A 22,460-nucleotide genomic window follows, 5' to 3' on the forward strand; every position below is an offset into this window, starting at 1 on the left:
AACTTCTGTTGTTTCTAACATTTCTTGGGGTTTTTGTTTGTTGGTTGGTTGGTTGGTTGTAGTTGTTGCTGTGCAGTCTTGCCTGTCCTGTAGTTTCTGAGACTTTTAAAATATGCATCTCAAATATTTAAATAGTTTAATAAAACAACAAAAAAAACAGTAGAAGAACGGCTATCATCATGAATGTTGGCTTCTATTGAACAGGCTGGTAATTGTGTCCTTGAACAAACAGGCCAGCTCTAACATTCCCTGACACATCAATGCCCAGGACCCTTTGAGGATGAAAGAAAGAGTCACAGAGGCTCAGCAGTGAGCACTTCTTCAGACACCAACAATATGCCTGAATTTTTTTTTAATTCATTACATCGTAGAGCCTCAGTTTCCTCAACTGTCAAGCAAGGGAGTCACCTGACTAGCCAAAAGTCCCTCCACCCCTGGCCCCAAGCTCTGATAGTCCCTGCTATTATGATTCCAAGAAGGGCCCGGGTGGGACAACCATAAAGAGGAGATATCCTTCACAACCTGAGACTATTTCACCACTGAGAGTGAGAAGCTCCTGAATTCTCCCTGTTGCTAGGCAACTCCAGGCAAAGGATGATGGGAGGCAGCAGGGATGGAGAGAGATGCCCTGTCAAAGGGGATTCAGGCTTCCCCACCCCATCCAGAGCCCACCACAACTGGTTAAGCACCTGGTTAGCTGGTTTACTTACAATGCGACTACGGGTGGCATTATCAAAGAAGGTGTCCTTGTCCTGGATGTTGTACCTGCAGACACCAAGAAAGCCTGTCAATGCATTTAATTACTGTATCCTTATCCTGGGACCGCTTGTCACCCCGGGCCCCGGGCAAGCCTCTAGAAAACAACATAGCTAGGTGGATAAGACGCACATACACACACACACACTTATGATGTTTACGCTCTTTCCGACCCAGTAATTCTGAAAACTTCTCATAGAAATGTATCATTAGGAGAACAATCTCAACAGAAGGAAAGAAGTTCCCTACATTAAAACATTCCTTTCAAAGTTACTTATAACAAAGATTATGGAGGGAATATGCAATTTCAAAACCTAAAGGATAGATTATCATGCAGCTGTTTGAAAATTATAATTATGAAAACTTTAGAAATACTGTAGAAACGTTTAGACTATGATACGAAAATATTACACAATGATAAGTTTTAAAAACAAGAGTAGATAAAAAGAATTCCCGTGTATGGACAAAGTTTAAGAAAAAAAAACAGCAAAGAAGAGTACAGTTTCTGGATGTTGGGGTTATAACTGATTTTCAAATTTTCATTTAATGTCCCTGTTGTCACAAAAATCATAATAGATACCAAACTCCTAATTATGCAAGACCTATGTCTGTTCTAAACTTCAAATGTTGACCTTGCACTCAAAAAAATAAAAAATAAAAAACCAAAAGCCCACCCCTGCGACTGTGCTTAGGGCATTGTGCTGGAGGGAACACAGGCGCCTGAACCATGCCCCAGCCCCGGGAGCCCAGGCACTGTGGCGTGCTTCCAAGTCACTGATGCAGAGTAGAATGTGACCACTTGAAGACCATTGCTATGAAAACTCAAGAGATGGACAGCGTGTTTTCACTGGGTGTTAAGAACTGATCTTGAAGGAACCCAGAAGCTGAGTGATGGAGATGTGTGGGAGGCAGCAGGTCAGATGTCCAGGCAGATGTGGACGAAGGGCCCAGGGATGCAGAGTGCAAAAGAACAACCGGCCAGGAAGTCAACATGCCAGTCCCAGTTTACCCATTTAAGGCAGCATGACCTTGGATGGACCCGGAACCTTGGCTTCCTCTCTATTATAGAAGAACGGTTATATCTGGATGGCCGCTTCACAGCCTGACCCCCCACAGCCCCCGCTACTCACAGGTACATTTTCTCCCTGGAGAACGGGTACGAGAGGTTCTTCATCCTGCTGTTACTGTGCTCGGGCACTCGAGGCTTCAGGGGCGCACTCAGCTTGTGCAGAATCTTGTTGAACGTCTTTGCAATGCTGCCTTGTGACTTGATCTCGTACATCTACAAAGGCAAAGCTACCAGTGAGAGGAGAAGAAGGCCACATCTGACACTCAGAGGAGCAGGACTCGCAGCCAGAGCTGCACAGGGCTCAGATCCCCCATAAGGGACACTCAGGGGGAAGGACGAGCCAGGGAAACCAAGCAGAGGGTCCTGCCCTTCCTCCACTGCTCTCACACAGTGGCGAACACCCTCAACTATTTGCATGGAAGGAGGTGACCTTTGCAGGAAAGGAGGAGCACAGTGAGGGGTCCAAACTTCCTATACGGCTTCATTACATCATCACAGGAGGCCTACTGTGTGATGTCATCGTGTGTGTGTATAGATGGTGTTCAGTCGCTCAGTCATGTCTGACTCTTTGCGACCCAATGGACTGAAGCCCACCAGACTCCTCTGTCCATGGGATTTCCCTGGCAAGAAAACTGGACTGGGTTGCTATGCCCTCCTCCAGGGGGATCTTCCTGACCCAAGGATAGAACCCGAGTCTCCTGTATCTCCTGCATTGGCAGGTGGATTCTTTAGCACTAGTACCACCTAGAAAGCTCATGATGCCACCATACTAAGCACTTTACCCAAGAGAGCTCCAACATGCACTGCACCCAGCTGGGTAGATAATCTTACTCTCCTGTTGTGATGAGGAAATTAAGGCTTAGAAAAGTGAGAAGACTGAACAAAGGTCACACAGATGGTAACTGGGTGACTGTTTAGGTTTAACACTTGTCAATCCAACCTCAAGTCTGTACCCTACAGCTAGACCACGCCCCTATGTGATCATCCAGCATCACTTCCCTTGTGTTCCTCTTAGTAATGAGTCTGCTTTCAAAGTACTGAACATCTAATGAGTGCTTTACTCAACCACTTTCTTGAGTAAAGAAGTACCTTTCTTGAGTAAAGCACGGCGTTAGTACCAAGATAATCACTATAGAACCTATAGTAGCAGCTGCTCAGTCGTGTCCAACCCTTTGCAACCCCATGGACTGTAGTCTGCCAGGTTCCTCTGTCCATGGAATTCTCTGGGCAAGAACACTGGAGTGGGTTGCCATTCCCTTCTCCAGGAGATCTTCTGGACCCAGGGATCGAACCTGGGTCTCCTGCTTGCAGGCAGACTCTTTACCATCTGAGCCACTAGGGAAGTCCATAGAACCTACAGTTTCTTATAATGCATAGAGTATGCTTGCCTACAATATAGCATCTGGTCTTTCTAATTCACAGATGCTGTCACTGAGACACAGAGGTTGTACTCTTCATAGCAAAGCTTTGATGGATTAACATTAACCACAAATTTTTTACACAAGCTCTCCTTCCAAGGGGGCTTCCCAGGTGGTGCTCCTGGTAAGGAACCCAGATGCGGGTTCGATCTCTGGGTTGATCTCTGGACTAAGCTGGATTGAATTTGCCCTGTTGCAGTGGATGACCAGAACAAGAGCCACACTCAGATCCCATGACCTGAAGGGAAGCCAATTGTCTTCTCTTTCATGATGTCCTCAAGTTGCTTAAATCTCAAGCGGCAGTAAAACATGTATGAAGCACTTGTAAGATCAGTGGAGACACATGCCACAGAAGGGGCCCAAAATGCTTCTTGGGCCCCTCAGGTTCTGGTGGAGGAGCCGTGGCTGTCATAGCAGAAAGGCACATGGAGGCCAGTGTGTGGAGCGGAGGGTGGGGTGGGGCTGGAAGTGCCAAGAAGCTGCTGACCTTGATTAATATAGCAACACTCTTATGGCTTGGGTTTCTTTGTTTACTAGAACTGTGTTCATTTTGCTGCTGTTGTTCAGTCGCTCAGTCGTGTCTGACTCTTTGCAACCCCATGGACTGCAGCATGCCAGGTTTCCCTGTCCTCCACCACCTCCCGGAGTTTGCTCAAAAGCACGTCCAACTAAGTCAGTGACGCTGTCTAACCATCTCATCCTCTGCTGCCCTCTTCTCCTTTTTGCTTTGCTCTTATAATAAAAACCAAAATTCTCACCACAGTCCATGGGGCCCTGTAGAAGTCTTCACATTTTTTTCCCCCATGGTTCAACGCTCACTGCACCCAGCCACTTGTATTTTTAGCAATCTGCACCCTTTGTCTCCTCCCTCCCCATCACCAACTTCTGTTCACACTTGAGTTCTCACTCAATTGTCACTTCCTCGGGGAGGTCTTTCCTGGCTTCCTGACAAGGTCAAGTTCCATCTTCATAGCATTTTGTGAGCCCAAATGCCTCTCCGTCACAGCGCTTATCACAGTTGTGATTTTAAACTTATTTGAATGATTATTTGACTCATGCCCAGTCGCCCCGCCAAACAATCGTGATGAAGGCAGGACACTGTCCAAACCATCCCCCTGGTTAAATGAACAAACAAATGAATGATAACTCTCCAGGGACCCAGCGTTGATGACAGGAGTGGCTGCCACTCAAGGGGCCCATGCTGGGGACAGGAGAGTCATAAGGTAAGAGGTCTTGGTAGGAAGAAACCAGGCTGGAGAATAAAGCCACAGCCGAAAGTCCCTGGCCAGCTGAAAGGTTACCCACCAGCTGCAAAGGCTCATGGGAGCCAAGCCTCAGCAGAGGCCAGGACAGCCTGTACTCGGGAATTAATAACCCAATACCTGCCCTAGGATCATGTCCTGGCAGAAGGTTAGCTGAGCACCTCCAAGATGGTCTTGACCTCCTCTTGGCAGTGGATCCAGAAGAGCTCCCTAGAGAATGGGGCTAAAGGGAATGTGGCCTGTGGCATGTCTTTGGGGGAACCAGGAATGGGTCCAGGATAAATTCTGCCTGTTCTTGGATGGGGAGATGGGTGCTTCGTGCATGCGTGCTAAGTCACTCCAGTCATGTCCAACTCTGCATGACCCCATGGACTATAGCCAGCTGGGCTCCTCTGTCCATGGGATTCTCCAGGCAAGAATACTAGAGTGGGCTGCCATGCCCTCCTCCAGGGGATCTTCCTGACCCAGGGATCAAACCCACATCTCCTGCAGTTCACACATTGGCAGGCAGGTTCTTTACCACTAGCACCATCTTGGAGCCCCAGTGGGTGCTCCAAATCCCTGCAAATAGCATCATCCACTTCCAAGAGAAATGTAAATGGTTTTTAAGGCCAGAGTCAAGGAGACCTCCACCCCACAGCCCTGCTGCAGGCCCTACACACACACCCGGGCAGGTACCTTGGCCCACTTCCCAGACCGCTGAGATGCTCGGGGATGCAGCTTGGCACAGGTCCACAGTCACACACAGTGGGCAGCCCCATGCACAATTCCATGGGTGCTAAGCTTGGAGGACAAAGCACCTGCTTCTTCCCCTCGTCACTTTGCACATGTTGTCCCTGTTCCTGGAGTTCCTCCTCTCCCGCTCCACCTGGCCACCCTCCTTCTCCTTCTCCACCCGGCTCAAGTACCAGCTTTCTCAGGAAACCTTTCCTAGCATCCTATGAATAAATACTGCATTCTAATGTTGGCCACACTTTTTTCTAACTCGTGGTTCACTCGTCTGTCTCCCCAACAGACTGTGGGTGTCTGGGGAGCATGCCCTGCATGCCTGGCATACAGGAGGAGCACAATAATGTCTACAGAGTGAATAACCTGGGTCCTAGCCATTGCTGACACTAACAAGCTGTGTGACTTTGGACAAGGTGCTTTCCCTCTCAGAGTCCTCATCTCTAAAGAGAGAATTGGGGAACTTCCACTTCCCACTATGACGGACGAACAGGGTGCAGATTTACCCCAGCTGAGCCAAAATACTCAGACTAAAAAACATGAAATAGTGGTTGCTATGGTTGGAATGTTTTTGTTCCCACAAAATTCCTGTCCTGAGTCTTAATGCCCAGTGATGGTTATTGGAGGGTGGGGCCTTTGGGAGGTGATTAGGTCATGAGGGTGGAGTCCTCATGAACTGGATTAGTGCCCTTCTAAAACAGACCCCACAGAGCTTCCAGCCCCCTCCTCCATGTGAAGACACAGCAAGGAGGTGTGAGCTATGAACCAGGAAGGGTTCACACCCTTCATACCACCATTCTGGTACCCTGGTCTCAGAATTTCAGTCTGCAGAACTGGATGAAGGAAAGTCTTATTGTTCATAAGCCCCCCAGTCTGTGATATTTTGGTGGTTGTTGATCAGTTGCTCAGTCATGTCACTCTTTGTGACACCCATGGATAGCAGCACCAGCTTCCCTGTCCTTCACTATCTCCTGGAGTTTGCTCCAACTCATGTCCATTGAGTCAGTGATGCCATTCAACCATCTTATCATCTGTGTTGCCCCCTTTTTCTCCTGCCCTCCATCTCTCCCAGCATCAGGGTTTTTTCCAATGAGTTGGTTCTTCCCATCAGGTGGCCAAAGTACTGGCACATCAGCTTCAGCATCAGTCCTTTAAGTGAATATTCAGGGTTGATTTCCTTTAGGATTGACTGGTTTGATCCCCCTGGTATTTTGTTGAAGCAGCCCAAGATGACTAAGAGAGCAGTTTTGAAGATACCAGACCTCGGGCAGCAATGACTTCCTGAGAGAAGGAAACAGATGAGTCCTGGTCTTGCTTCAGCTCACTGTCCAGAGAAAGGTCCAGGGTTGCAGGGCAGGAAGGGCAAACAGGTGGAGCCCAGCACACTCCCTGGGCTGAGGAGGCTAGGCAGTAGGTCAGGGGAGACCAGAGCAACCAGAGCTCCCAGGACAGAGCAGCCAAGGGAGAGAGCTCCATGAAGAATCCTGCAGACAATCCTCCTGAGAAGCTGCCAGACACTAAAGAAAACCCATCTGCAAGGCTGGGAACAGCCCCTCTTCCCACCAGCCTGGATAGAAATCTCACCATTCGAGGGGCATTGTGGCAGAGTCCTGGGGTCCGCTCAGCAGTGGGGATAATTAGCCCAAGGCTGAGCACCTCTCCGAATCCACTTCACGGATTATAAAAGACAGAACTTGACTAAATGGCTTTTAAAGTACTGTCCAAGTCTAACCTTCTATGGCTATAGACAGTTCATGAAAAGGAAACATTTGTTCATAGCACACACACATCTGGGCATCTCCTGGGTACCAGGTGGTGAGTTTAGAGGTTGATTGCTCCAAGGGCTGAAGAAGCCCAGCAGTGAGGAGGACCCCTCCTCACCTCATACACAGAATGCTCAGCCTTGCAACCAGCCCTGGAACCCCACAGGCTCCATGTCAGCAGGGTCCACAAAGACTCTGCAAGCCAGTCCCACCAGCTGCATTTGCATGACTGAGTCGCAGATGGGGAAACTGAGCCTCGGAGAAGTGGGGAATTGCCAGCATGGGGGGTGAACCCAGCCCTGGGGACCCAGGCTTCCTGACTTTCCCATCCAGGCTCTCTTCTCAAACCTCTGATCCTTGGAAAGGCTCCGTGGTCCCCGAGAAGGAAGCGAGCCAGAGCTCCCTCTCAGCCCCCCACCAAGCCCAGCAGCCCAGCTCTTCCCCCGTGTTCCACAGGGTCCAGGAAAGGTGCCCCGATCCACTTTAGTATTATTAATATGATCAGCGGCAGCATCATTATTACTGTTATTCTTGGACATAGGAGAATGAAGAACATCCTCAGAAATGGCAGGACACATGTGCACCAGCTGGTCCCCATTATGCCCTCCCCGGGTACATGATACGCCTTTCATGTGCTTAAAATCATAAATAATTTTTAAAGTATGTTGCTCTTATTTTTCATCCCAGGGCTCAAATGTGGTTCTCATAAAAGCTCACTTTGGCTCCACTGTCACAGGCTAAGAGGTTTACCGAGATGCCTTCTTCTGTTACTTCTTTCCCCCCAACCCCGCTCGTCTCCCCCAGCCTCTCCCCTCCAGAGGGGCACAGTAGTGTGGTCTGAGGGCTAATTTGTTTCCTTCCTGCCTTGGAATCATGTTCCTTCATGGGATGCAAGGAATCGAGGCTGTAGTGATAGTCTATCATGGACAGTACAGGCTGCTAGCCCCATTTTATGGGTAGAGAAACTGAGGCACAGAAAGTTTTACTAACGTGCCCAATGGCACACAAACATTAGGAGAACCAACAGCACCCAAAGATCAAGGGAAGGCTATAATCATATGCTGTTAGTCATTCAGTTGTGTCTGACTCTCTGAGGCCCCATGGACCTCTGCAAGCTCCTCTGTCCATGGAATTCTCCAAGCCTCTTGCATCTCTTGCATTTCCTGCATTGGCGGGTGTCTCCTGCAACCCACATCTCTTGGATCTCCTGCATTGGCAGGCGGATTCTTTACCACTAGCACCACCTGGGAGAGCTTCCCCAGTGGCTCAGTGGTAAGGAACCCACCTGCAACGCTGGAGACCCAGGTTCAATCCCTGGGTCAGGAAGATCCCCCCAGAGGAGGGCATGGCAACCCACTCCAGTATTCTTGCCTGGAAAACCCCATGGACAGAGGAGCCTGGTGGGCTACAATTCATAGGGTTGCAAAGAGTTGGGCACAACTGAAGCGACTGAGCACGCATGAACTTAGTGCCCCTGGGAAGCCCATAACCATATGAAACATAAACAGAATAATCTTGATTATCCAAGAGTCCCTCATCTACACTGATCTAAGAGGGCCTCTCTCTGCAACTCGTAGGAAAAGCAGAAACTAGACAAAAAGATGGAGAGTGAGCCCAGCTATGAGCACGTGTCTGCTTACACCTATGGCCCCAGACACTAGCCCAGGCTGTCTCCCCCTTTCCAGGTATCTGTGTTATCCTCTGTGCCTCTGGTCACTGGGTAACTGAGGGTCGACTAGGCTGAAAATGATCACCTGTTCAACTTTCATTTCAAAAGGCTCAGACACACAGGGAAGCCAGACAGTATGGAAGGTTGCCCCTCAAACAGGACTGGGGTGGATGCCACTGGACTAAAGAAGTTATGAAAAAGAGGGGCTCACGATGCAGCAGAATGCATCCATGGTTCTCCTGCTCCGCTGGTACCCAAGGGCACCGAGAGAGAGGGATGCAGGCAGACACGCGGGCACTGAACCCAGATCGGAGGGTGCACAGATCTGGTTACCCACTCTGTGCACCAGCCTAGTTACCTACTCAAGAAGACGTTAAAACCCCCCACCAATCCAGATGCAAAGATCACGGGGAGCCACTCTGTTCAGCTGCATCCTAGAGCCCAAAGGAGCCCCAGTGTCCACGAAAAGCAGGAGCTCCCCAGTCCCTCCACCCAATCCTGTGCCCATAGGTCAATGTCCTGTCCACAGCCTCGCCAAATGCACACAGTGATGTATTTACAAAACTCGCATTCTCTGAGGTCTAACTCTGGATTCACTTATGGTTTTTAATTACATTTTCAATGTCCTCTACACATGAATGAATGTTTGCTGACTTTAAAAATGTGGGAGAAAATCCAAACTACTTACATGGCTGATGAGTCCCTTCCAGCCCCATCCCTGCCTCCCGCTACAGCCTCAGTCCCCACCCTCCCCACCCCCTCACGCCCCGTCCCCAGTCTCTGTGCTTCATGCACACTGGCCTCCTCCCAGCTCCCTGCACAGGCCAGGGTTTTCTTGTGTGGGGTGGGAAGACATGTCCTTCCCTCTCCCAGGAAGGTTCTCACCTGCCCTCCCTACCTGGCAAACTCCTACCCAGCCCTTGTGTCTCAGCTCAAATGCACCCTTCTGGTACCCTGCACGCCCCCCCCAACAATCTAAATTGGTCTTCTCCCATTAGCTCTCTGTCTACCCTGATCTTTGCTTCCTGAGCCTCCCAGCTCATCACCAGCTATTTAACTTCTGAATCCTCCCCACACCGAAGCCGTATGGGGCTAAGACCAGCTGTAGTCACCACTGCATCACCAGCCATCAGCAGAATATCTCAGACATAATGATAATAACTATTCACTTGGCGGATGGATGGATGGGTGAATGAATAAAAAACATGATCTTTCCAAGGTCTAGGGCTCCTTACACACAACCCAGCCCCATTCCAGGTACAATTAGACTATTTCTAAATGATTTTTTGGTAACTGAAGGGGCTACTGAGGACCCAGATCAGGGATGGCTGCTATGGTCCATGTATCACAATGCTGCCTCCCCCAACCCCCTTGCAGACCACCCTGAGGGACCACAGCATCCTTCCAATGCCCTTGAATGAAGACTCAGAACCCATCTCAGCATCACTCTGCAGTAATCCAGGACCAATGAACCAGGTTGGTACATGAGATCCATCCTTTCATTCATCATCAAGTGTTGATTTACTGCTTGCTCTGTACCCAGGGCTGTTCTAGGTGCTGCTGCCAATAGGAAGAAACAAAACCGGTGCCCTCCTGGAGATTCCAGTGTAGTGAGGATACAGACAGTAAAACAAAGATACAAATACACTACTCAGTATCCAGCAGTGCCGAGTGTTAAACACACACACACACACACACACAAGAGAAGGGGGTGGAGGGAAGAAGAGAGACAGGGGCCCACTTCACACAGGGTAGTCGGGTATATCAGTCTGTGCAGAGACCCCAGTGGAGTGGGGGACTGCCGTCTGGTATCTGGAGGTCCTCAGGCAGAGGGAAGGTCAAGCAAAAGGCCCAGAGAGGGAAACAGGCTTGTATTTTGGAGGATCTGTGTAACTGGGCTGCAGTGAGCAAGTGGGCAGGAGTGAGAAGTTCCTTTCTGACCAGAGGTGACTGATATGGCATCAGTTCAGAGTCCCTGAAGAGACACGGTCACTCCCAGCTCCCTTCTGACCAACAGCACTTTAATGTCCACAGCAGAAATCACATAACACTCTCAGGTTCCAGCCTGCCCGCCCCCACCACCAGAGAGCGCTAGTCCATGGTGGCCCTCTGAGTGCACACTCCGCCTTCATTCTCAGGGCTCTGATTCACCGTGCACTGGTAAACGCTTACCAACCACCTCCGTGTGTGGGGCTGGATGGCTGATACGTAGCTGTCACTGATTTCTATGGTGTAAATATGCCCACTATGGCCAATTTCTTAGTTAACTTATATGCAGACTACATTATGAGAAATGCTGGGATGGAAGAAGCACAAGCTGGAATCAAGATTGCTGGGAGAAATATCAATAACCTCAGATATGCAAATGACACCACCCTTATGGCGGAATGGAGAAGGCAATGGCATCCCACTCCAGTACTCTTGCCTGGAAAATCCCATGGATGGAGGAGCTTGGTAGGCTGCAGTCCATGGGGTCACTAAGAGTCGGACACGACTGAGCGACTTCCCTTTCACTTTTCACTTTCATGCATTGGAGAAGGAAATGGCAACCCACTCCAGTGTTCTTGCCTGGAGAGTCCCAGGGACGGGGGAGCCTGGTGTGCTGCCGTCTCTGGGGTCGCACAGAGTTGGACATGACTGAAGTGACTTAGCAGTAGCAGTAGCAGTTATGGCGGAAAGTGAAGAGGAGCTAAACAGCTTCTTGATGAAAGTGAAAGAGGAGAGTGAAAAGGTTGGCTTAAAGCTCAGCATTCCGAAAACTAAGATCATGGCATCTGGTCCCATCACTTCATGGAAAGTAGATGGGGAAACAGTGGAAACAGTGTCAGACTTTATTTTGGGGGGCTCCAAAATCACTGCAGATGGTGATTGCACCCATGAAATTAAAAGATGCTTACTCCTTGGAAGGAAAGTTATGACCAACCTAGATAGCATATTGAAAAGCAGAGATATTACTTTGCCAACAAAGATCCATCTAGTCAAGGTTATGGTTTTTCCAGTGGTCATGTATGGATGTGAGAGTTGGACTGTGAAGAAGGCTGAGCGCTAAAGAATTGATGCTTTTGAACTGTGGTGTTGGAGAAGACTCTTGAGAGTCCCTTGGACTGCAAGGAGATCCAACCAGTCCATTCTAAAGGAAATCAGTCCTGGGTGTTCATTGGAAGGACTGATGCTGAAGCCGAAACTCCAGTACTTTGGCCACCTCATGCGAAGAGTTGACTCATTGGAAAAGACCCTTATGCTGGGAGGGATTGGGGGCAGGAGGATGCCGGGAGCCGGCATATTGCATATTGAGTGCATATTGCATATTGAGTGCAGCACTTTCCACAGCATCATCTTTCAGGATCTGGAATAGCTCAAGTGGAATTCTATCACTGCCGGGAGCCAGCGTGAGGAGCTCCACCCATGACAAAGGTCATGAGGAAGGAGGCTCGGCATAAGCAAAGGCGGGATCGAGCCTCAGGAGTCCCCCTGGAAATTCTCGAGCATCTACCCTCCAAAACCAGAGTCTGCCTACTTTCTGCTTTGTGCTTTCACCTACACCTCTGACTTCACGGGGGGCTGTCCCCCACTACCTCTCTCTGAAAAAAGAGTTAACTTACAGCTCCATGTTCTAAACTGTCTAAATACAGAGTCCTTTGAGCAGTTAAAAGATTGATTAGAAATTGTATTGGTGAAGGGATTTTCACTTGTTGGGCCAATGTTTGCTGCTAAGTTTCCATATCCCTTACCTAGGGTGTCCCTGGCAGTGTACTGATTAATATAATTGGTGTAAGTAGTAGCTTTAATGTTTGTAACCTGGGACCCTTGAGTTAATTCTTTTTCTTGTTATAGCCCACCACACCTTTGCTCTGTAGGAATGCAACTTTATCTAATGCTTTTGGAGGGTGGCTCCTGACCAATCACCTTTAGAGAAAAATAAGCTTTCTGAAGAAAGGGTCTTAAAATGTTAACAGGCTTCCGGGCCAGAAGATGATGCAAATCACCTAAGCTTTTGCATATGATAAGTTTGCAGGAAGAAAGCCTGGCTTGCTGCATGACTCTACCCCTTCCCCCATTATCCTCTATGCATAACTTAAGGTATAAAAACTACTTTGAATTGGCAAATCTAATACAGTTATGTTAAGTTTAAAAATAAAATAAAATTTAAAAAAATAAAATAAAATAAAAAAAAAAAAAAAAAAAAACCTAATGAATTTGAAAAAAAAAAAAAAAAAAGAAAAATAAAGTGCGGGCCTTGTTCACCAAAACTTGGTCTCCCCATGTCGTTCTTTCTCTCACCTTCTGGCTGAATTATTCAGCCTCTTTTCTCCACTGAATTTCCTCACTGAGCTATCCTTATTTCAGCCTCTTTTCTCCACTGAATTTCCTCACTGAGCTGTCCTTATTCTATCACTCTTTATATCCTTAATTAAAGTTTAATTAAGCAGTTGTTTCCTGATCCTCGCCGACGCCGTCCCCACTTCGAATTCCCTGGATCCACCGGGGCTGGACCCCGGCAGGAGGAGAAGGGGATGACAGAGGATGAGATGGCTGGATGGCATCACTGACTCGATGGACATGAGTTTGAGTAAACTCTGGGAGTTGGTGATGGACAGGGAGGCCTGGCGTGCTGCGATTCATGGTGTTGCAAAGAGTCGGACATGACTGAGCAATTGAACTGAACTGAATTGATGGCCAATTTCAATCAGGGGTATTAAGACCAGCTTGCAAATTTTCTGAAAATGTATCAGATCTCAAGAGCCATTATAAACCAGTATATCACTGATCCCAGTTCTTACTGAGTAAGAAGAGTTCTGCCCATGAGACCAAGGTGCCTGAAGCTGACCGCCCCCTCCTCCTTCCCTGCTCCTCTCCTCCCCTACCCACAGTGGCAGCCACGGCCCATGCTCCCACGTCTCCCATTGAGAAAGCGACCACATATCCCAGCTACTCAGTCTTGTTTTACTATAGTTGACAAATTCTATCCACTACCCTCTGCTCTCAGCCGACCAGGGTCCAGGTTCCTGCCCACCCATCTGGCACGTGCTGCCCCAGTTCAGTCAGATGTGAGGCTTTCAAAAGGAAAATCACCATTTCTCTTTCAACTTTTCAATCATGAGCCTAAAAACAACTTAATTTTCCAAAATGCAAATTCACTTCCCATTACATTTTCATGTTTTTGTCATCACTGTTTTTGAGCCCTGAGTCAGGTCTGTGGTCTTGCCAGTCCTGCATGCACATCCAGAAGGTGGCCCCAAGCATCACAGGCTCCACATGGAAACAATGGCATGGAGGTGGCATCAATTCTGTTTTTCTGATTTTTAAAGATGAGAAGCATCACAGAAAACAAAATCGAATAAGTACAAGTGTTCCGTACTCCTTCCAGCCTATTTAAATGGCAATCAAAGAGCATGCACCAAAGAGCCCATAAAGATATCAAATATAAACCCAACCCCACATCACTATTAAAAACAAATGCTTGGGAACAGGCAGCGACAAGAAGAAGAGGACCCCACCCACAGCCCATCAGTGTGAACAGCTACCCCTCTGGTTCATTCAAAAATCATCATTGATGTTTATAATAATTGAAAGAATCTGTCCTGAAAGGCATCATGAAGGCTGAGTAGTCAGTGGCCCTCCTCTAAGGATTAAGGATCTAGAAGATCTCAATCTTCGATAAAGTTCATGGAGTTTCTCCTGCTTTTTACTGTCTGGTCACCAGGGAGGAATCACTAAACTATCAAAATAATTCCACAGAGGAATTCAATCACTACTTGATGAAGGAAGAAGAGGGTCAAGGTGAGGAGGGGAAAAATGTGATTCTGTTTCTGAATTTTGCATGGACAAATGACTACTGAGCCACCAGGAAAGCCCCTGATCTAGTCCATAATAATGAAAAAATAATAATTTTAATGCTCTGCCTCTCCAGCTTAGGATTAATTTAATTAATTTAGGATTAATTTAATTTACTTAACCTAGGATGTAATTTCCCAGAGTACATTCTGCAGACTATTGGTTCCCCCAAGATATTAACAGGCATTCAGTAGGAAAGCAATTGAACAAAACTGAACCATTTCCTTTACATCAGGGCAGGAGGGGCTTTCCCGGTGGCTCAGACAGTCAAGAATCTGCGTGCAATGTAGGAGACCCGGGTTTGATCCCTGGGTTGGGAAGATCCCCTGGAAAAGAGAATGGCAACCCACTCCAGTGTTCTTGCCTGGAGAACTCCATGGAAGAGGATGATATATATATCAAATATATATACATAATATATGTACACACATATGGTTGGATGGCATGACCAATGCAATGGACATGACCTTGGGCAAACTTCAGGAGATGGTAAGGGACGGGGAGGCCTGGCCTGCTGCAGTCCATGGGGTTGCAAAGAGTCAGACATGACTGGGCGACTGAACAACAACCCTGTTAGCTCTGTTTCTCTAGAGAAACCTTACTAACCCAAGGCTCAGATCTGGATAACTGAGAAGGCAGAGGTTCTGGCCTGGCTGAGTGGGCATCAGGAACCTGGGGAGGGTCTTCCTGTGGAACTTTTGCCGAAGTCACAGTTTTGCAGAAGTCACAAATCAGAATTTCTAAGAGCCAGCAATAAGTAATGGAGCACAACTTCCAATAATTTATGAAGCTTAATAGAATTAATATTTTCCTCCTAAGGGGCCACCCAGGTTAACTAAAATGCCACATTTCTTTGCTTTTTAACTGGAATTTTATTTAGTCCAACATGGTAACACTGATTTTCTCACTCTCATCAGAAAATTCTTAATGGCAATTCTATATCGTTTCAGTTCATGAAAATGAGAAGATGGGGCTTCCCTGGTGGTCCAGTGGTTAAGATCTGCGCTACAATGCAAGGGACATGGGTTTGCTGCTGGATGAACCTGCTGCATTAACACAAGAATGGACTCCATCATCTCGTTCTCACCAGTTCCTGAGAGGTGGCTCATGGGGGAGAAGTGGACGTCAGGGGTGAGCATGGCGGGGACGGGTGGCGGGGTGCTCGTTCATATGTATAAAAAAGTGGTGTATACCCATGGCTGGTTCACTTTGCTGCACAGCAGAAGCTAACACCACATTGTAAAGCCAGTATCCTCCAATAAAAATTTTTTTAAATAAGATAAGTGCGAAAAAAACATAGATATTGACCACAATCTAGACAGGCCACCTCGGTAAAGAGCAGAGGTGAGAAAGCATGCACTTCAAACCTTCCCAGGCTGCTCGGGGCCAAAGGCCAGGCCTCCTGCTTCTTTCCTGTGCAGGGACACTGCGTGTCCCTCACAAAATACTGGCTCCTCTGTTGTTGTTTTTGGAAAACAAACACTTCCTTCCAAGATCCCCCTCCCGGTTAATATCTGTGCTCAGGACTCCGTGTCCCTGGACTCATTACTGTGGATTTGTCCAGGTTTGAGATCTCAATTTTGGGATTTCCTGCCCATCTTCCCGGTCTCTCTGGACCCTGCTGAGTTATGATCCGGCCTCCACCAGCCACGAAGATGCTAAGTGACCCCACCCTATGCCTCAGTCTTCCTCCTTGCTCCCCCTGCCGCCAAGACAGGAATCCTTGCAAATGTGGTTACTCTTTTTGTAGTCACTTCCCAAGCCCATTAAAAAGAGGGGAGGGACTTCCCTGGTGGTCCAGTGGCTAACACTCTGCACTCCCAATGCAGGGTGCCCAGGTTCAATCCTTGGTCAGGAAACTAGATCACAAATGCCATGACTAAAAATAAAATAAAATTTAATTTAATTTAAAAAAAGATCCCACATGCCACAGCTAAGACCCAACACAGTCAAATGAATATTTTTTTTTTTAAAGAGAGGAGAAAATACCACTGGACCCAACACTAGGCCTATGGAGGTCAGCTTCACCCCCATGCTCCTTTCTCACCCCAGGAACTGGGTTTAACCCCCATCCCTACTCCTAGACTTGGTTCTCAGATTCACTTTTGCAAGCAAATGCATGCCACCCAGCATACCACGCTGTGTCCCCTTCTCGTGGTTATGACATCCTCCTGGGAGGTCAACTACTTGCCACTGCATTCTGTGAATAGGAAAATGGTCTGGAGCCCTGCAGCAGAAGGATGCCAGGATGGCCCACCTGTGTGGAGTCTGGGGACTCGACACCATGGGGACAAGTTCCTTCTGTTACACCTGCAGCCTCATCAGGGCCACCCCCTGGCTTTGCTCTCCCAGACTCCCAGGACCAGCATTCTCCCAGACAGAAGCTGTGCCATGCTGATGGGCTACCTGGCACAGCATTTAATCAGATGGGCTTCCCAGGTGGCGCTAGTGGTAAAGAAACTGCCTGCCAACTCATGAGACGTGAGATGTGAGTTCGATCTCTGGGTAGGGAAGATCCCCTGGAGGAGGGCACGGCATCCCATTCCAGTGTTCTTTCCTGGAGAATCCCCATGGACAGTGGAGCTTGATAGGCTACAGACCATAGGGTCGCAAAGAGTCGGACACAGTTGAACAATCTAGCACAGGGTGTCTGAGTGTGGGCACTCCGCCTGTCATGCCCTTGGCTGTGAACTCGGAGGGCTCAGACTGCCTCTGAGTCCCTCAGTGTCTCTCCACAGACCCCCTTCCGCCAGGAGTTCCATCAGTGTTGGCTGCCTACTGCAACAGGAGGGAAGGTGACTGGGGAATGAGGAATTGAGAACACACCTAAAAATATTTGAGAACACAGACACAATAGTAACCTTCTGCATTCCCATAGCAGCGGTTAAGACCTGGATTCTTACAACAACCTTCTAGGAAAAACAGGGCAGGTGTTACTATGCCCACTTCACAGATGAGGACATTGAGGCTCTGCAAGAAGAAGTGACATCCCCAAGTCACACAGCAGGTGGGTCCAGGACCAGAGCTGGAAGGCTGGCCTCTCAAGGACTCGTCTGATGCAGAGTCTACCTGGCTATGGCTCCAAAACAGGAAGGAAGGAGGGGAGGAAGCAACCTGAGAGTCCATCAGTGGCTGATGGATAAAGAAGACATATGTGTGTGTGTGTGTGTGTATAAAGACATATATATATTTTAAAATTTATATATATGTATTTACAACATATAAATATTATATAAGTATATAATATAATATATAATTATATAAATTACAATTAATATATAATAAATTATAATATATTTATTTATATATACAAATACATAAAATCTTCTTTATCCACTCAATATGCATTATATTGGCACTTCCCAGGTGGCGCTAGTGCTAAAGAATGGAGTAGATGCGAGAGATATGGGTTCGATCCCTAGGTTGGGAAGATTCCCTGGAGGAGGAACTAGCAACCCACTCTAGTATTCTTGCCTGGAAAATTCCATGGACAGAGAAGCCTGGTTGGCTACAGTCCACGGGGGTTGCAAAGAGTCAGGTGCAACTAAGTACACACAAAAACACACACACACACACATCCATTATATGTCTTTATCCATTATTGTATATATAAGATTTTATATATCCACACACAGATCCAATGGAATATGATTCAGTCATAAGAAAGAGGGAAATCCCACCATTTGCAACACCATGGATGGACCTGGAGCACATTATGCCCAGTGAGAGAAGTCAGAGAAAGAAAAATGCTGTATGATATCACTTACATGTGAAATCTAAAAAGCCAAACTTGTTGAAACAAGGGGGTCCTTCCACAGACCCGCTCCTTTCAGATTAGTCGAACTCTGACTCTGCCCAAATGAGTTCATTTCCATTTTCAAATTTTAAGCAATCATGTTTTCAATGTATACATTGTATCTCTTAATAATAGTATGACCAAGAAGTTTATCACATTAATTTTCAGTGTAGTTTGTTGTTTAAAATAATATAATCATCCAAATATTATTACACTACTATTAACTAGGCTTCAATATATCAGTGTTGATTTCATTGTGTTAAATGTACACTTGTAATAAAATAGCTGCAAACCTTTAAAAAAAAATGGTGGTTACCAGGGGATGGGGCTGGAGGGATAAGACATGCTGTTTAAGGGTACAAGCTTGCAACACATAGTAAATAGACCCTAGAGATCTAAGGCACAGCACAGGGAATATGCCCAACAATATTGTACCATAACCATCAAACTTGCTAAAAGATTGGAACTGAAAGATTCCAGCCACTGAAAACAAAGGATGATTTTGTAACATAACAGAGATGCTAATTATTGCTTCAATAACAATCATATTACAATCTATACACTGACCAAATTAAGATGGTGTACAACTTAAATTCACACAAGGTTATACGTCATATGGGGCTTCCCTAGGGGCTCAGATGGTAAAGAATCTGTCTGCAACGCAGGAGACCTGGGTTCGATCCCTGGGTCTGGAAGACCCCCTGGAGAAGGGAATGCCAACCCACTCCAGTGTTCTTTCCTGGACAATCCCATGGACAGAGGAGCCTGCTGGGCTATAGTCCATTGGGGTCTCAGAGTCAGACACGAATGAGCGACTAACAGCTTCACTTTCACTTCATACATCAAATATATTTAAATTATATTTTTAAGAAAAGAAACAGAAGGCAACTCCGAGATGGCTTCATCATAATACATCCTCGTCCTAATCATCTTACCTGCAAATACAAGCGCAGGCACATCCTACACGATGGATGGTACGTTCCAACAGGCTGAGAATACGGGGACTCATAGGCTCGGAGGGCAGGCGTGCCCTGTAACCAGAACTATGCTCCCGTAGCTACGAGCTTGTGAAAGGACACGCAGAGACCAGAGGGGCCAGAGGCCAGCAGTACTTAGGGGCTGAGACCAGGAATGAGGTGGAGGAAGTGATAGGTATGGACAGATGTTCAAGAACAGGGAGGGAGGCTAGGAAGGGGCACCAGTAAAGAAGTGGGAGGGGGAAGAAGGGACAGAGGAGCGGGCAGGGGAAGGAAGGATGGAAGACACTAGCAACGGAGAAGAGCCGAAGAGGGGAGAGAAGGAGGACCCACACTTCTCCTGGGTCTCTACGTTTCCTGCTAAAAGGATTGTCCTGCGGAACAGAAGCACTAGCAAGGGCAGCAAAGTTCACTCACCTTCTGTCCAGGGATCAGCCAGCAGAGATAAAACACATAGGCAGCAAGATACAAATTGAAGAAATTAAGAGAACGTTAGCCATTCAGATAAGCCAGAGAAAGGAGAAGAAATATATATGTATTGAAGACAGAAGGAAGAGAAGCAGGAGGTGAGTTAAGTGAGGACACCTCCAGAGGGAAGCAGACGCCTCCAGCCGAGGCTGACTTGGGTCGTGTGGCCAGCAGATGAGGAAAGCATCAGAGGAGCCAAGGTCCAGATTCAAGACAGCGCCTGCACCTGAGGACAGTGGTTTGGGAGCGAGGGGTCAGGAGACAGAGGGCAGAGCAGTGCAAATGAAGAGGACAAGGTCACAGCATGGGTCTTGTGAAACCAAGACTCTCAGGCACGCGACCCCTAAACATGTACCTCTTATTGGCAAGATGTCTGTAGCTGTATTCATGCCTGTATTTGTTCACTGTTCAGTAGTCATTTGTCCACCTGCCATGGATGTGCTATCCATCTTAATAAGTCTATCAGAACAGAACCCACAGGCTTCATCCTTCTTGAGTCAGGGGTGCGTGATACGGCATCACACAGCATGGTATGTGATGGATGATTTCTGAAGGGGCCGCAGATCTCTTGGTAGTGAGGATGGTGTAAACACAGCCCACGATGCTAATCCAAATGTTCTGCTGACTCTAACCATGTCACTGATAGTGGAGAGGGTGACAAAAAGTCAGGTGATGATGATGGTTGTGCAGAATGCAGCCAATAGGAATTTCTGTTAATGACGGGGAGGGTGGACATGATGATGACGAAGTCGTGATCTCGGCAAAGCTAGGTCAACACTTGTGAGATAAGGGATGTGTGTGTGTGTGTGTGTGTGTGTGTGGAAGAAAGGGAGAGGGACTGAGAGACAGAGATCGCCCACAGATTACTTCTGGTTAAACCATAGCGTCACCTGCCCTGGGGCCCTTCCTAGAAACACTTCAAAAGTTCAAAGTCAATAACCATCCTTTTTCCCTAAAATACCTAATAAAAAAGAAGACCAAATCTGTGGAAATCTGTGGACACAACTTCCTTTCTCTTTGGAGATATTTGCTGGATTTTCTTACACAAGGAAGCTGTCACCCAGGAATTCTCCAGGAAATTTTTTTAATTATATATAGACTCTAATGGCTGAAAAGGACCTTGAAAATCATCTCAACTGTGGGGCTTTCCTGGGGATTTTTTTCCCATAATACTGCTGCCAGAGCCTTGCTCCACGCCAGCCAACAAGATCACAGTCCCAGCTGGGCTGGGGCATGAACACTGTGAGCACGTTTCCCAGATGACTGTGATCAACTCACATGAGAAGAACCTCCTATTTTACAAAAGCCATCATCACACCACACTTAGGGGCAGCGTCACAAGCAGAAAAGCTGTCTTCATGGCAAGTCTGGCGAACCCACGCCTCCCTGCGTGCTGCCCACCCCATCGGCAAGGCTTGCCATCCACCCTCATTGCCGTGTGTGTGCATGCTCGGTCGTGCCTGACTCTTTGCGACCCCATGGACTGCAGCCCTCCAGGCTCCTCTGCCCACAGGATTTTCCAGACAAGAATACTGGAGTGGGTTGCCATTTCCTACTCCAGGGATCTTCCAGACCCAGGGGTTGAAAGCACATCTTCTTCATCTCCTGCATTGGCAGGCAGATTCCTTACCACTGCACACTCTGAAGAAAAGCCTGGCACCTTTTCCAGTGGCCCAGTGGTTAGGGTTTCACCTTCCAATGCAGGGGATGGAGTTTGATCACTGGTCCGAGAGCTAAGATCTCACATGCCTCATGGCCAAAAAGCCAAAACATAAAACAGAAGCAATATTGTAACAAATTCAATAAAGACTTTTAAAAAAAGATTATATATAGACCAGTGATCTGGCGGGGAGGTGGGGGGGGGGGGAAGCAGGGGCGGGGTGGCAGTGAAAAAAAGAAAAGAAATGCCTGGCTGGGCTGGAAGGGAGGGAGAAGGGGGTTTAAGGAGAAGTTGAAAAGCTGGACCATGGTAATGACCAGCTTCTTGCAGAGCCCATGTCAGCGATGCTCTGAGGCGACAGTTTCCCAAGTCCCTTCTGCCCAACTTTGGCGTCCCCAGAGAAGCAAGCATGATTCAACTCCACAACACCCACGTCCCACCCAGCCTCTTCCCAACACTGTTCATATCCATCCAGCCCTTGAGAGACCCCAGAACCCAGGAGAAACATGCTCATACTTTCTTGGTGGGAACTTTGATCTTCAAGAATTCCGCCTCTCGGGCCAGCACCTGCCACGGGGCGTGGATCCGGACGAAGACGGAGCCCTGGCTTTTGCTCTGGAAGGGACAAAGAAGAAGAAACAGCAGCGCTTAGGAGGTCATAGCTTACATTCCAAGCTCCCCAATTCTTCCAAACAAGAAGCCCAGACGTGTTATTTCTTCCGTTTCTGGTTTTTGTTCTCTTTATACCTCACTGGGGGCCAGCCCCCTCCCACCCATATCCCATTCATTGCTTCTGGCTCAGAAATGCTCTCACCCAGAGTGGGGAAGCATTCCCAAAGAGCAGTCCCTGGAGGTCTGGGGACTTGAGAGAAAAAGAGGAATTAAAACAGTTGTGTTCACAGGTTTAAAATGTAAACAATTATAGTTTTCACAGAAATCCCATTAACTATTTTTGTTGAAGTACTGCTAATTTATAATATTGTATCAGTTTCAGGCGCTCAGCATTGTGATTCAGTCTTTTCGCAGATCATATTCCATTACCGGTTATTACAAGATAATGG

At 47.6% G+C, this 22,460-nt stretch overlaps 1 protein-coding gene across 1 annotated transcript in view; it reads right to left on the reverse strand.

Annotated features, from left to right (window-relative positions):
• Positions 1–22,460, reverse strand: part of ANO2 (anoctamin 2) — a 337,925-nt gene that overhangs the window by 239,647 nt on the left and 75,818 nt on the right. Inside the window, exons 4-6 of the mRNA XM_055568880.1 lie at positions 21,916–22,014; positions 1,887–2,038; positions 711–765 (exon numbers count right to left, since the gene is read on the reverse strand). Of these exons, the coding sequence (XP_055424855.1) occupies positions 711–765; positions 1,887–2,038; positions 21,916–22,014 (306 nt within the window). The remainder of the gene's footprint in view (positions 1–710; positions 766–1,886; positions 2,039–21,915; positions 22,015–22,460) is intronic.

Source organism: Bubalus kerabau, chromosome 1 (genome assembly GCF_029407905.1).
Source record: "Bubalus kerabau isolate K-KA32 ecotype Philippines breed swamp buffalo chromosome 1, PCC_UOA_SB_1v2, whole genome shotgun sequence".
NCBI lineage: Eukaryota > Metazoa > Chordata > Mammalia > Artiodactyla > Bovidae > Bubalus > Bubalus kerabau.